Source organism: Capra hircus, chromosome 6 (genome assembly GCF_001704415.2).
Source record: "Capra hircus breed San Clemente chromosome 6, ASM170441v1, whole genome shotgun sequence".
NCBI classification, from domain to species: Eukaryota; Metazoa; Chordata; class Mammalia; order Artiodactyla; family Bovidae; genus Capra; species Capra hircus.
Window position 1 is genome coordinate 2279727 of NC_030813.1, and position 15526 is coordinate 2295252.

At 39.3% G+C, this 15526-nt stretch overlaps 1 protein-coding gene across 1 annotated transcript in view; it reads left to right on the forward strand.

Annotated features, from left to right (window-relative positions):
* Positions 1-15526, forward strand: part of MARCH1 (membrane associated ring-CH-type finger 1) — a 501087-nt gene that overhangs the window by 419697 nt on the left and 65864 nt on the right. Inside the window, exon 4 of the mRNA XM_005681248.3 lies at positions 1617-1797. Coding sequence (XP_005681305.1) covers positions 1617-1797 — 181 coding nt within the window. The remainder of the gene's footprint in view (positions 1-1616; positions 1798-15526) is intronic.

The following is a 15526-nucleotide window of genomic DNA, read 5'->3' on the forward strand; positions in this document are numbered from 1 at the left end:
TACTTTGTCTCGACTTGAGAAAAAGATTCAAAATATTAGCTACTGTGTCATACTTCTTATTTTGAAGTTAGGGGAGGGTTGACTTTCAATTCCTGTTATATCATTGAAGTAACAATCTGACCAACCAAACCACTGCATTTCCCCTGGGAGACTGTTGAGCTATATAAATATATTTTAAAACCCACTTTTTAAAAAGCACTGCTTCTGGTGAAGATGGCTGAAAGGAAAAAACAGCAGTAGTAATTCAAACATTCTTCCAGCCTGTCAATATCACTCAGCTCCAAAAAATAACTATACAAGTGTTCTGGGAACATTCCATTCATATTTCTAACAGATTTTAAGCAATATTTCTAGTCAAATTTAGTAACAACTTCTACAGCCTCTAGATAATAAGAACTATTGAAGTTGTAAGATTTGAATTTGTGACCTCATGTTCTGAAAAGCTCATCTCATCCAATGAGGAAAACAAGTTAGTTTTTAAAATTTGAAGATGAGAATAATGGAAATTTCATAGACTGAATCTATGACATTAGAAATCATAGTAATTCAGTAAACTACTTGAAATAAGAATTTCTAGGAAGATGTAGTAATTGACATTTTAAAACAGTAGCTGAACTTTACTGGTTACTGTAGCTGAACTTTCTGTAACCAAAAACTTTCATGACGATGATTATTAAAGTTTAACTCATTTGTTGTGAACAAATGTGTACATCTTCCTAGGAAAATCTTTGTAATATTTCCAAGTTGATACTGTCTATGTTCACTTTATTCCATAGTAACACATTAAAATTTTTCAGAATTCTTTCACATTGGTAGAATATCATATATACTAAATTATACACCCTCTAAAACTATTGCCAAAATAAAACAATGAGATTACCAGATTCCAACATTCCTTAGAATACTAAACTGTAACTTTAATATGTGAAAGAAAGCTTGTACCTGTGGACACTTTTTTTTAGTATAGTTCCATTACAATGCTACACTAGTTTTTTTTTTTTTTTAACTTTTTATTTTGTATTGGAGTATAGCTGATTAACAATACTGTGATAGTTTCAGGTGAACAGTGAAGGGACTTAGCCATACATTTACATGTATCCATTCTCCCTCAAACACCCCTCCTATCCAGGCTGCCACAAAACACTGAATAGAGTTCCATGTGCTATATGATAGGTTCTTGTTGGTTATTCATTTTAAATAAAGCAGTGTGTATATGACCTTCCCAAACTCCATAACTATCCATCCTTCTACCCCTTGCAGCCATAAGTTTGTTTTCTAAGTCTGTGAGTCTCTTTCTGTTGGGACACTGACTTTTGATAGAAAAAAGTGGGGACACAGCTCAATAATTAGTCTGTTAAAATTGATTTCCCTAGAGGAGTGATTGTGCATTTTTGATGTACAGGTGTGTGAAGCCCTAGGATATGACCTAAGAGTCCAACAATGACTAATGCAAGTGAAAAGAAATTAATATTGACCATGTATTTAGCTCCAGAATTAAGTGAAATATTCGTGGTTCCGAATGTAAGGTTGTAGATTCCAATAAGCCTAGGATGCTCAAGGAGCAGGATATGGTGTGCTCCCTGGGAGATCTCACCCGCCTGCTGTGTCCTCTCCAGGATCTGTCACTGCGAAGGGGACGAGGAGAGCCCGCTCATCACGCCCTGCCGCTGCACAGGCACCCTACGCTTCGTGCACCAGGCCTGTCTGCACCAGTGGATCAAGAGCTCTGACACACGCTGCTGTGAGCTGTGCAAGTATGACTTCATCATGGAGACCAAGCTCAAGCCTCTGCGGAAGGTACCATGTTGCCTGGACCAGTTTAAGAGATCTGGCAAAACAGGCTTTTCTTTTTTTAATTGAAGTATAGTTGAATTCAGCAAAAAATGTAGTGTTTCAGATGTACACCAAGGTGATTCAATTATGCATACATATTAAAAACACATTTCCACAATAAGATTTTGCTAACATGCTAATATCCACTAAGACTATGCATCATGTGTTGAGCTCAATATGGAAAATGCAGCCAAGTTTTTCCAGATAATTCTCCATACTGCTGTCTTAGGTTCTGGGGCCTTTGATTTTTGTCACTCTCCAAAGTCAACAAACCATGTGCATGTGTATGTATGTGTGCACATGTGTATGCATGTGCGTATGTGTTTGTGAGTGTACCCAGATATAACTATGGATCAATGTAACTGAATTGATGGAAGGGGACTGTGAGAACATTGTACTTACTGAAGTCAATTCCCAAGAAGGTTAGATAACCACAAAGATTAAACAATATGAAGTCACATAATGTTTTGAAAACCAAGCATTTGATAAGAAAGAGAATGATCTCTTCTACAAGGTGTGGAGTCTTTCTTGTGTTTGCCCTTATCTGGGGATTTGGTTTTGTCATGGGAGTGTGTAATTTCCTCAGTTCTGTCTCATCACAACAAAAATTTGAAGCAACAGACGTTAAAGCCCTTGGACAGACCATGTCACAGCTCTCAGACAGATCGGTGTTACAGCTCAGTTTTATTTAGAAAATAAAGGAAAATGCATCCTTGAGGTGTGAGGGAATGCCAACTCAAAAGACATGAAGAGAGGGGAGAGAGAGGCCCTCAGCCCTTTGGCTCCTCTTTTTACATGTCTTCCCCTCCCCCTGGGCCTGCCCTGTGTAAATTGGGCTAGCCAGGAGTGCTGTTTGTTCTACCCGAGGTCCTCACTCCGGTCCTCAGACCGTCTTTGTTCTGTTTTCACGGGCTTCTCCCTTCCTTGTCTTTAGCCACCGCCATGCTAGATTCCTTTTTCCTATTCCAACCACCCAGCAGTTTGACGGTTCATGTAAGAAAAGTATCATTTTCCATATTGTGCTTCAAGCTGTAAGAGAGAGGTAGTATTTTTAGCTATAAACTTAATCTTCAAATGTCTCATTTGTGTTAAAATTTTCTAAATAATGAAGATAATAATTGAGATAAGTATAAAGTTAGCTTCTAACTTAATGCTGGAAAAGGATAGATTGTAAAGGAGCAAATGAAGGCAATGAACTTTACCTAATTCATGTGTGATAGCTTTGTCATTGTTCAGTCGCTAAGTTGTGTCTGACTCTCTGTGACCTCCATGGACTGCAGCAGGAGCACACCAGGCCCCTCTGTTCTTCACTATCTCGCGGAGTTTGCTCAAACTCATGTACATTGAGCAGGTGATGCTATCTATTTCATCCTGTGCCACCCTCTTCTGCTTCTGCATTCAATCTTGCCCAGGAATCAGGGTCTTTCCCAATGAATCGGCTCTTCACATCAGCTGTGACACTGTGGCACTGAACTTTGGGCTCCCAGGTGGTGGGTGGTGCTCGTGGCAAAGAACATGCCTGCCAGTGCAAGAGATGTAACAGACGCGGGTTTGATCCCCAACTTATCTTTTTGCCTAACTCCAGCATTACCTATGTGGGTACTTCAATTTCCATTACCTATGTGGAGACTGCAATTTAAATAGCAAATCTGGCTAGAGTTGCATTTTCATTTAAATTTCATGCAAAGAAAAGGTGGATAAGAGTGATGGGTTCCAGGGCAAGCAGAGTGTAAAACAAACAAGAATTTTCCAATAGGCATCAATTGGTGGCTGGCTGTTGCAATTTTTGATTAATTCTGTATATTATGGAGAGACAGAATAAACAGTCACTGCTTTGCATTAGCCTTGATTTTTAAAATCTGCCTGTGGTTGTACATGTCAAAATTGGTGCACAAAATATCTTTGAGTTATGGATTTTCTTAACAAATGGGGTGACTTGAGTGCAAAAAGGTGAGACTCTCTTCCTCCAGGTCCCAAAGCAATCTATGCCAGAAATAGAAATGGACCCTTCCTCCTTGCCCTTTGCTCTGTCTGCTGAAAGATGTTGTGTGCTGTCTGGAGCTGCTAAATGACACATCATGCTCTGTGATTCTATAAATTTTTCTTCTTACCCCTCAGGGAAATACCAATTGTTTCATGATATCTGTATGGTTCTCCATTTTTTTTCAACATGCATTGGTACAAAATTTTCATTTCAACTCTGTCAAAAATAATATTTCAATTTGAGAACAATCTAGAATAAAATATTCTAATTTCCTCTTCTTCATACCATCTACTGTCATGGTCTGGGCATGGATTGGAAAAGAATCTCCAGACATGAGACAGAATGAGAGGGAAATAAAGTTTATTAGAATGGGAGGCACGGTTAGAACAGCATGCCCGTTCAACAGAGAACTGTCGCCTAACAAGGGGTTCTTAGTCCACTTCATACACAGGGTACAAGGACTGGGATGGGATCTTGCCAGTCATTTGCTGATTGGATGAGGCACATATACTGAGTGGGGGAAGAGTTAGGCAAATACCTTCTCCTTATGGGATAGGAGGGGAGATAGGTTATACTGCCCAGGAGGACCTGAAATCCATTAATAGTTAAAACATGGGGGGAGGAAAGGTGATAAGTGTTTGGTTTTTCTGTTCCTGTATTCCAAGACCCTCCTTGGTTTTATCTGCTGTTTTTATCCTTGAATCACTACATCCCTCCCTCTCTTTATTTTTAGGGCCAATTCTTTGGCCCCTTTTGATACTCTGCTCATGTTTAACTAACTACTTATTTCCCTTCTCAGGCATTTGGGAACCCAGTCTCAGGGGGAAAAGGGTGATGACCACTCTGGTTTCTTCAAGCTGTACAGGGGCATCGTGGGATTCTGTGTTGCCTTTGCCTGCTCTCTGTCAGGGTACATTTACGGAGGGAGAGGAGAGTCCATGGAATAAGGCGGTTTGGTTTAGCATTGTCTGGGTGTTAACCAGGGAATATTCTTGTCATACTATCACTTGGAGATTTGTAGTATTCTAGAGGAAAAAAACTTAACAAGAAAGTTAAAGATATATGACCCAAAGATTAACAGAAGTAGAAAAGCTGTTGGGGAGCTAGCCAGGAGAACCAGGAGCAGACATTGATTTGTGATGTTTGTATTTCTCTAGGTATGAGAAAATGCAAGAACTTGGGTTCATAAAATCTTCACCTGAAAACATCTGCCTCTCTAAAGGCCAGTTCTTCTGGGTTTTTCACAGAGTGCCTTATTTCTGATCTCCACCCTGAACTACTTTCAGGGCATGTCAGCAGCTTGCAGTGGCAATGATGTAATCTTTGTAGAGGCAGTTGGCAAGTGCCAACTTCCAATCAGGAGGGTCCCTTCACAGCCACATATTTGGCCATGTTTGGGAGGCATTTCCTGGCCACTGTGTCCTGCGGTGCTGGAAAGGCTCATTTCCAGATCCAGGGAAGGTTCCATTGACAGGCCACTCTGTGCCTATCACTAGACCAGGATTCGAGAGTAGCAAACATCTCTGCACCATACCTGTCTCCATAGCCTCTTGGTCCAGGAAAATATTCCCTCTGGTTGCTTCTTCCCTTATCTAGAGTTATAGTACTACAATCATTGATCGCATATAGAGTAACATAAGAAACAATCTTCTGAAACAAATGACATAGAAAAGAATACAGCTAGCAGTTATTAGTAAGGTCACAAGGCAGAATTTAAGTCAAGAAATTTCATTAGGTGTAGCCCAGTATACCCCAGGTCATCTGACTTACTTAAATGAATATAGCCAGGTGTGAATCTCCTGGTTGTACATCACGGAGCATCTGACCTTTATCCAAAGATTGGTTATTGAGATTAGCTTTAGAAACAAACTTAGAGTGTCCTTTTTAATAACTTGATTAATTAAACCTTTTAGCAATATAACATAACAAAAAGGAACTAGCTCAGAAGTGAGTCGTTGCAAACACAGACCATAATTTAAAAAACTAGAGCTTAATATTAAGTGAAAAATAATTTATTTGTCATTATGAGGGCATTAACACTGTAGCCAGGGAAAGCTTTCACTCATCAAATAAAAATGAGGTTTGTCAGGGAGCTGGGAAAATCTAAGTGGCCATCTTGGATTTCCCATAGCCCTGACCCTTTGATTTACAGCTATTGTTCACTCATTTTTAATTTCCCGATTTAGGAGTAGACTGTTGTCATGTTTTAAAGACAGCAGGGTAGCAGAAGTCTAACCGTGAGGGCTTACTTTTGTAGAAGCAGAATATCTGTCTCAGTTCAGTTCAGTCACTCAGTCGTGTCCAACTCTTTGCGACCCCACGAATCGCAGCATGCCAGGCCTCTTGGTCCATCACTAACTCCCGGAGTTCACTCAGACTCATATCCATCGAGTCAGTGATGCCATCCAGCCATCTCATCCTCTGTCGTCCCATTCTCCTCCTGCCCTCAATCCCTCCCAGCATCAGAGTCTTTTCCAATGAGTCAACTCTTTGCATGAGATAGCCAAAGTACTGGAGTTTCAGCTTTAGCATCATTCCTTCCAAAGAAATTCCAGGGCTGATCTCCTTCAGAATGGACTGATTGGATCTCCTTGCAGTCCAAGGGGCTCTCAAGAGTCTTCTCCAACACCACAATTCAAAAGCATCAATTCTTCAGCGTTCAGCTTTCTTCACAGTCCAACTCTCACATCCATACATGACCACAGGAAAAACCATAGCCTTGACTAGATGGAACTGTGTTGGCAAAGTAATGCCTCTGCTTTTGAATATGCTATCTAGGCTGGTGATAACTTTTCTTCCAAAGACTAAGTGTCTTTTAATTTCATGGCTGCAATCACCATGTGCAGTGATTTTGGAGCCCCCCAAAAATAAAGTCTGACACTGTCTTCTCTGTTTCCCCATCTATTTCCCATGAAGTGACGGGACCAGATGCCATGATCTTCATTCTCTGAATGTTGAGCTTTAAGCCAACATTTTCACTCTCCACTTTCACTTTCATCAAGAGGCTTTTTAGCTCCTCTTCACTTTCTGCCATAAGGGTGGTGTCATCTGCATATCTGAGGTTATTGAGATTTCTCCCGGCAATCTTGATTCCAGCTTGTGTTTCTTCCAGTCCAGCATTTCTCATGATGTACTCTGAATAAAGTTAAATAAGCAGGGTGACAATATACAGCCTTGACGTACGGCTTTTCCTATTTGGAACCAGTCTGTTGTTCCATGTCCAGTTCTAACTCTTGCTTCCTGATCTGTATACAGATTTCTCAAGAGGCAGGTCAGGTGGTCTGGTATTCCCATTTCTTGAAGAATTTTCCACAGTTTATTCTGATCCACAGTCAAAGGCTTTGGCATAGTGAATAAAGCAGAAAGATGTTTTTCTGGAATTCTCTGGCTTTTATGATGATCCAGCAGATGTTGGCAATTTGATCTCTGGTTCCTCTGCCTTTTCTAAAACCAGCTAGAACATCCGGAAGTTCACAGTTCACATATTGCTGAAGCCTGGCTTGGAGAATTTTGAGCATTACTTTACTAGCATGTGAGATGAGTGCAATTGTGTGGTAGTTTGAGCATTCTTTGGCATTGCCTTTCTTTGGTATTGGAATGAAAACTGACCTTTTCCAGTCCTGTGGCCACTGCTGTTTTCCAAATTTGCTGGCATATTGAGTACAGCACTTTTACGGCATCATCTTTCAGGATTTGAAATAGCTCAACAGGAATTCCATCACCTCCACTAGCTTTGTTCATAGTGATGCTTTCTAAGGCCCACTTGACTTCACATTCCAGGATGTCTGGCTCTAGATGAGTGATCACACCATCGTGATTATTTGGGTCTATAATCTTAAATAATGCTTCTTTACTTTATCAAAATAACAAAAGATTTTAAAAACAAATGTAAATCACTTAAAGGCAAAGCAATTCATAATCTGTTATTGAAAGCTGCATTCTAAGACAACTTTGTTCCCTTAACATAGAGAGTAAACTAAATCCCTGTCTGTTACCAGTTTACCAGATAATAAACAAACAAAATTTGCTTATTGGTTAATCTTAGAAAAGTCTTTTCCATAAATCTTGAAGTAGCAGACTTCTTGCAAAAGTATAAGAGTGAAACCATAGGAGGCATGTTTAAAATCTGATTAAATTCCAATTGACAATGTAGCTTAGTCATTTCTGTGACTTGTAACACTTTAACATGATAAATAGAATTATAACTGACCACATTGTACCAGGGCATATCAGATCTATATGAATTCCACATAGTTTTAAGACATCTATATTAGTAACATCAACTGTACAGTATAATCTGAGAAGATTTATCACCCCGTCAACAGCACTTCCCATGTAATTTAACATGTCCACTGAACCCCGGTAGTTTAATAGCTCTTTGGGATCTCTTTGGGAGAAGCGAGTAGGTAGGAAAGAGACCCCAAGCTCCCAGTATGGGCCACCAAAAATGTAGTGGTCCAGGCACAGGTTGGAAAAGAATCTCCAGATGTGAGACACAATGAGAGGGAAATAAAGTTTATTAGAATGGGAGACGCTGTTAGAACAGCAGGCCAGCTCAAGGGAGAATGGACACTGAACAGGGGTCCTGAGTCCCCTTTTTTACCCAGGGTACAAGGACTGGGATAAGGGTTCTTGTGAGTCCTTTGCGGATTGGATGAGGCACATAATCTGAGTAGGGGGAGAGTAAGGCCAATCCCTTCTCCCCATGGGGTAGGAAAGGAGACAGGTTATACTGCCCAGGAGGACCTGAAATCCTTTAAGTTAAAAAACATGGGGGTGGGAAAGACGATAAGGGTCTGTTTTTTCTGTTCCTACATTCCAAGAATGTAGGACTGTGTTAGACAGTCCTAGACATGAGATACAAGCATGCTATTACTGCTTTTATGATTCATGGGCTTTAAGAACCTAGAAAAGAAAAGACTCCGCATTTTCATTTTCTCCCTTAAAATTGTGTGGCCCTGGGATAATACTTCAATGGCAGTATCTGAAATAACTTCAGATTTTGAAATGATGTGAACAGACATGAGACATATTTAAATGGTTCTGGGTGGTTTATTTTCATGGTACTAAGATTCATCAACAGTTTTGGTAATTTTTAAGTGGTCATTAAGATTGACAGGTATAGCATTTAATTAGAATATAGTCAAAGTACATGCAATTACTGCTTTCAACTCAGCAATTCTATTACAGTTTTATCACATTCTAAAGACCATGGGGTCACAAAGAATTGGACACGACTGAGCGACTGAACAGAAAGACCAACCGCTTGAAACAATTAACTTAGCTAATGATTTTGAATGTCTATCATTAGCTGATGGAGACAGGAGATTCTGTTGAGATGAAATGGTTTCTTAAAGTAGAAAGGTGCAAATCTTCAAGCTCTGATGAACCTTGAGGCGTGATAGTCTATAAAGATATCACTGAAACTTTACTCCATTAATTGCTACTACTACTACACCAAAATCTACAGTTAGTGAACTCATCAAGGTATCCTAATGTTTCCAGAAGAAAATCGTTTAAGTCTCAATAAAATCAAGGACTTATTTGAGAACAAGCAGTTTTCATCACCTTAAGTCCTTAGCTCAGCTACTCTTATAATCCTCAATAGAAGTCTCATTAATCTACTGATTTACCAAGAATCAGAAATAAGTCTCAAGGCCCAGGAAAGTCAAAAATATAGAAAGCACAGTGACGACTCAGTGCAGTCTGGAACGGCACGACAATCTCGGCTGAGAAAAGTAAACTAACCTGTCCTGAAGCTGAAGAACTGCACAGGACTCAGATCTGAATCACTCTTGAATAGGAGAAACCAGTGCTGGACAAAAAGCTAAGCTCATGAAGACAGCAAAAGCCCCTAACTGTGTGTTCTCCCCTAAAAGAGTCCCCTACATAGTTTCCTATTTACAAACTATTTGGCAAATATGTAAGACAAAATATTCAAGTCTGTGCATCCTTTTATTCCCTGTCTCATTTCTATAAATAAAATGAGGCAGTGAATCAATTTCATTAAATTACCTTTACTTTAGTGACAATTAGGTAGAACCATATGCACTTGTCATTTCTGTAGATCAATACAGTTGAAAATTGGAAAGTTCCTAAACATAAGTTCTGTATGAACTTATGATGCTAAATAAAAAGGAATAATAATTTTGATGTCTTTTTAAATTTATCAGAGTATAGGTGATTTACAATGCTATGATCATTTCTGCTGTACAGCAAATTGATTGAGATATATATGTATATTCTTTTCCATTGTGGTTTATCACAGGATATTGAATATAGTTCCTTATACTACACAGCATTTTCATATTTCTACCATAATGACTTACAATGCTTTCACTGAAATACCTATTTAAAAAAAAATAAAGAATTGTATTTAACAACTACTATGATAATTTTTTCCTTTACTTAATTTGATATAGCATACATCTTCTGAACAGCCAAGAGCCAATGCAAGTCACCACAGCAAATAAACCACCCAGAGGATGCTATTAATTCTCTGCTGAGCTGGAGCTTGTAGCCCTAAAATTGGACCAGGCAATTTCTGAATAATCATACAAAATCATACACAAAAGAAATTCAAAGTGCATAATTTACTTACCATTATGGGTGATTTGCAATTTCACTAATGCAGCCACCACAGACTGGATTTTCTATTCTGTGCCAGGCATTTAGAATCTGTCATTTAATTAATTTAATCCTCATTATAGCCCCATTGTATGCAACCTCATGAAGCCCATTTTGCAGATGAGGAAATGAGCCATGAGTGATCTCACACCCTGAGGTCTCTGGATCTACAGTGCATGCTCTCTACATGGCGTCTTGCTGCACTGGGACCCTCACCCTTTAAGCCTCAAAACTTAATTTTTTATTTAAACTATTTAGTGGGAATCTTTAAAATTAAAACTTTCTAAAATAAAATTGTTTCTAAAATCTTCTTTTTTTAATTTTAGTTTTTGTTGAAGTACAGTTGATTTACAATGTTGTGTTAGTTTCAAGTATACTACAAAATGATTCAGTTTTCAATTTTACACGTGTGTGTGTGTATAAACTTTTCAGATTATTTCCCTTCATAGGTTATTACAAGATATTGAGTGTAGTTCCCTGTGCTGTACAATAGGTCCTTGCTGATTATCTATTTTATATACTGTAATGTATATGCCTTGGTGACTCAGTGGTAAAGAATTTGCCTGCCAATGCAGAAGACACAAGAGAGGCAAGTTCGATCCCTGAGTCAGGAAGATCTCCTGGAAAAGGAAATGTCAACCCACTCTAGTATTCTTGCCTGGGAAATCTCAAGGACAGAGGAGCCTGGTGGGCTATAGTCCATGGGGTTACAAAAGAGTCAGACACAACTTAGCAACTAAACAACAACATTTGTGTATGGTGTGAATGTTGTATATGTAATCCCAAACTCCTAATTTATCCCTCCCCCCTTCCCCCTTTGGTAACCATAATTGCAAAATCTTTCTTTAAAAATATGTTTTTTTTAATCCAATATATTTTCCTAATACTTGATTACATTGTTTTAAAAACATCAATTATTTTGCAGACTGAAAACGTAACAGCCTCAGAAATTTGAAGCACATCTAAGGCTGTTTTCTTCACTCTGCTTTGACAGCCTGTTGTGCTTTGGAACCCTTCCTATTTGCTTTTTACTGTTTCTTTTTCTTCCCTGCCCTCAGGACATCTGCTTCACTTGTCTGCTCCTCCAGTAGCCGTTATCCCACATATCACATAGCTACCGCTTTTTTGCTTTAAACAACAAAAACCACAAAGTCAAAAGTTATAGAATTGGGTCTATCAAAGGCTGAAGTCACTTCTGGATGAACTTCTGAACAATTCTCTTTGATCGCTGGCCAGGGTTTTGGTAGGTGTGTCATGCTGGCATCATTCTAGGTTCCTGGAGTTCTCCATAGCATGCTTCTTAATTCTCAATTTACAAATTACTTGGGATTACATGTTCAAGCCCTCAACAAATGAAGTTTTGATGTCTCCAGGCTGTCCTGTGATAATCAGAGCCCAGGTCTAGGGAGTAGTTTTGCTGTTTTATTTTTTCATAAGGATAGAAGATTGGAAGCAATGAAAATATTTGCCCCAATATAGGGCTAGACAAGACTTTCTAGTACGTCTTGCAGCATATCCATACTCATAATATGCAACACATGCTTGTTCTACCATATTCTTGCTGAGTTTTGGTTCCATTAGCATACAAGCCCTCAGTGACTCTTAGGAAGTGATTCTGTTTTCACACTCACAGTCTCTAAATGATCCAGTAAGTCTTTCACACGGATTTCTCTGTTCAGTGGCAGCATTCCCCCACCTCAGCACTTCCCTTACCGTCTCTGAATGAAGGGCTTCATTCAGTGGGAAGGAGGGGCCAGCAGGCTTTAGCTGATTGCTGTGGGGTGGGAGGGTGTAAGTAAACCACAAAATAACATAAAGAAGGTAGATCTCCTGCCTCGCAGGCAGATTCCTTACTACCTAAGCCATGAGGGAAGTCCCTCATAAAAAGAAAAGTATTTCAATTGGAGCATCATCTTCCCCACTAAAATGTTTTTCTTGTTTTGTTTCTTGTTGTTGATGTTTATTTGTTTTATTGCCTTACATTCATGCTCTCAATTGAACTGCAATTGATATTTCAATTAAAATAATATTCCAGAGTGAGAAGATAGCAATGCCAGCATGTCTGTGTCAGATATGGAAAATACAAGCATCTCACTAATTTTTCTGATAAGTACCTGGGAATTATCACATGGCCTCATCCTTTTGTCTTTTGATGAAACACTTATGGGTCGATTAGTCTTTAAAATTTCAGAAACAAAAAAATAACCATGTAGTCAACTGAAATCAGTATTATAGAATAATTAGTTCAAAACAGAAATATGCTTCTCTTGGCAGCAGATCTTCTTTTGTGATGCTTCTATCCATAAACACACTCTTCCCCCTAGGCAGACTAGAACCCACACCAGCAGCCAATTGTGTTCTAAATGGTTATTCAGAGAGGACACCAATACAAGCAATTCACTCATCTACCCGACTCCCTGTAGTACTCACCACGTGTCAGTGGTAGAAAACCCCTGCTCTCAGAGAGCATAGAGTCCCCTGAAAGAAGGATGGAAAAGAGTGAATAACTTAGAATAGAATCTGCCTGCCCATGTGGATCCCTGGGCCAGTAAGAACCACTGGAAAAGGAGATGGCAGCGCACTCCAGTATTCTTGCCTGGGAAATCCCATGAACAGAGGAGTCTGTCAGGCTATGGTCCATGGTGTCGCAAAAGAGTTGGACACAACTTAGTGACCAAACAACAACAAAGTTTAAAAGACCTGGTATTATTTGTTCTTTATTGTGAGACCATCATATCAAGAGGTAAGGTTTTTTTTTTTTTTCTTTGCTATAACTGTAGACACATAGCGAAGTGATTTTTCTCTTTTCTTTTGTTCTCCATGCTTCCCATAACCTGGACTAATCAAGAAGGTATTCATCAGTTGGACATCTGGGAAAACACAGCAGGGATTTGCTGTCTCCCAAAAAGACTTAAGTAAACAGTCCCTGATTGATCATTGTCAGTTGGAACATTTCTCTTCTGTACTTCCTTATTAGAAGTCCCAACTGTATACTAATGTAGTTCAGTTTTCTCTTTGTGAACCTTATCCCTTGAAAATAACCTCATTGGGTTGGTTGGAACATCATCTGGTATTAGTATTCCAGATATGAAAAGAAATACTTAACTTACATCACATTTTCTGTTGAAGTTTTTAACTGGACAATCCCTCCACCCTCTGCCTTGAGAAGGGACACACAGAATGGAGCTTCTTTATATACCATGATTTTTGATATTTGATACATAAACTATGGTTAAGATGATGGAATCAGTGTTACAGTGATCGATATGGAAATATAAAAGCATCAAATAAGAATCTGCAGAAGCAAATGTGTATTTATCTGTGCGCGTGCGCACACACACACATTTACAAATAGCTTTCCCCAAAGCATTATCTTATGATTGAGAATTTTTTTATGGGAAATAAGTATATTTATACTCATCTTTTATTTTCTTTTTTTTTTTTCAATTAGTTCAGTCGCTCACTCATGTCTGACTCTTTGCAACCTCATGGACTGCTGCACGCCAGGCCTCCCTGTCCATCACCAACTCCTGGAGCTTACTCAAACTCATGTCCATTGAGTCAGTGATTCTATCCAACCATCTCATCCTCTGTCATCCCCTTCTCCTCCTGCCTTTAATCTTGCCCAGGATCAAGGTCTTTTCAAATGAGTCGGTTCTTCACATCAAGTGGCCAAAGTGTTGGAGTTTCAGCTTCAGCATCAATCTTTTCAATGAATATTTGGGACTGATTTCTTTTCTGATGGACTGGTTGAATCTCCATGCTGTCCAAGGGACTCTCAAGAGTCTTCTCCAGCACCACAGTTCAAAAGCATCAATTCTTTGGCATTCAGCTTTCTTTATAGTCCAACACTCACATCCATACATGACTGTTGGAAAAGCCATATCTTTGACTAGGTGGACCTTTGTTGGCAAAGTAATGTCTCTGCTTTTTATTAAGCTATCTAGGTTGGTCATAACTTTTCTTCCAAGGAGCAAGCATCTTTTAATGTCATGGCTTCAGTCACCATCTGCAGTGATTTTGGAGCCAAAAAAAGAAAAAGTCTGTCAACTTTTCCACTGTTTCCCCATCTATTTGCCATGAAGTGATGGGACCAGATGCCATGATCTTAATTTTCTGAACTTTTCTTGGGATGGAGGAATGATTGGATTTTAAATTACTTTAATATTTAAATTTTCCTCTAGCTAAAGATTTTTCTGTGTTATCTTGGATTTTTTCTTAATTCATTATCCCAGTATCTCAAATCTTGGCATAAAATGTATGAAAAAAGTTTCCCTAATTCTTTCGTTTAATTTTTGAAACATAAGGCATTGGGAATCAGCATGGCCTTTTGAAAGACAATTTAAACCAAGTCAAATTCATTTTCTTCTGGATTGACAGTTAAGAGGAGCAGTGAGGGAGCCCTTGATATGAGGTGTCTGGGAGGATAGGATCTAGCCTCAGCTTGCCCTGGATCACCACGTGTGTGTGATGGTATCAATTTTGCCTGAGGTCCATGGCTGGAAGATTTCACTCCAAAAGGAGACTTTTCCCTCACAAGTCACCTTCCTTCCAATTTCTACTCTTCTTTCACTGGTACCATCACCTGGCTCCTCTTTTCTTGTTTCCCACAAAGATGCACCACCCACAGCCTCATCATACCATTGTCGTCACCTTGCAGATGAATACTTTGCCCCAAACTAGGCTGATTTACCCAGTCAGGTATGGCATAACCTGCCCCTGTGAACTGTACCCCACATTACAAAATGGGGGGGAGGGGAAGTGGGTCAGGAAAAGAGAGGTTGGGCAATCTGTCCCGAGTTCTCTGCTCCACGCTTTCTGGTAGAGAAGTGAATGATGGGCAGAGGGAGGCAAATAGCTTTCCTCTCAGGGAGCTCCCACCACACAGGAACATGAAGCAAACAGAAGAGGCTTCCTTACAAGACAGTGGTTCTCTTGTCATAGGACCTGTCTCCAGGGCACTCCACTCCCAAAACACAGAGAATCCTAAAGTCCAGGAATGATCGCTATTTTAAATATAAGAAGAGGATATACAATTAAAAGACAAATAATTCAGATAGTAAAGGAAAGAGCTACAAGTCA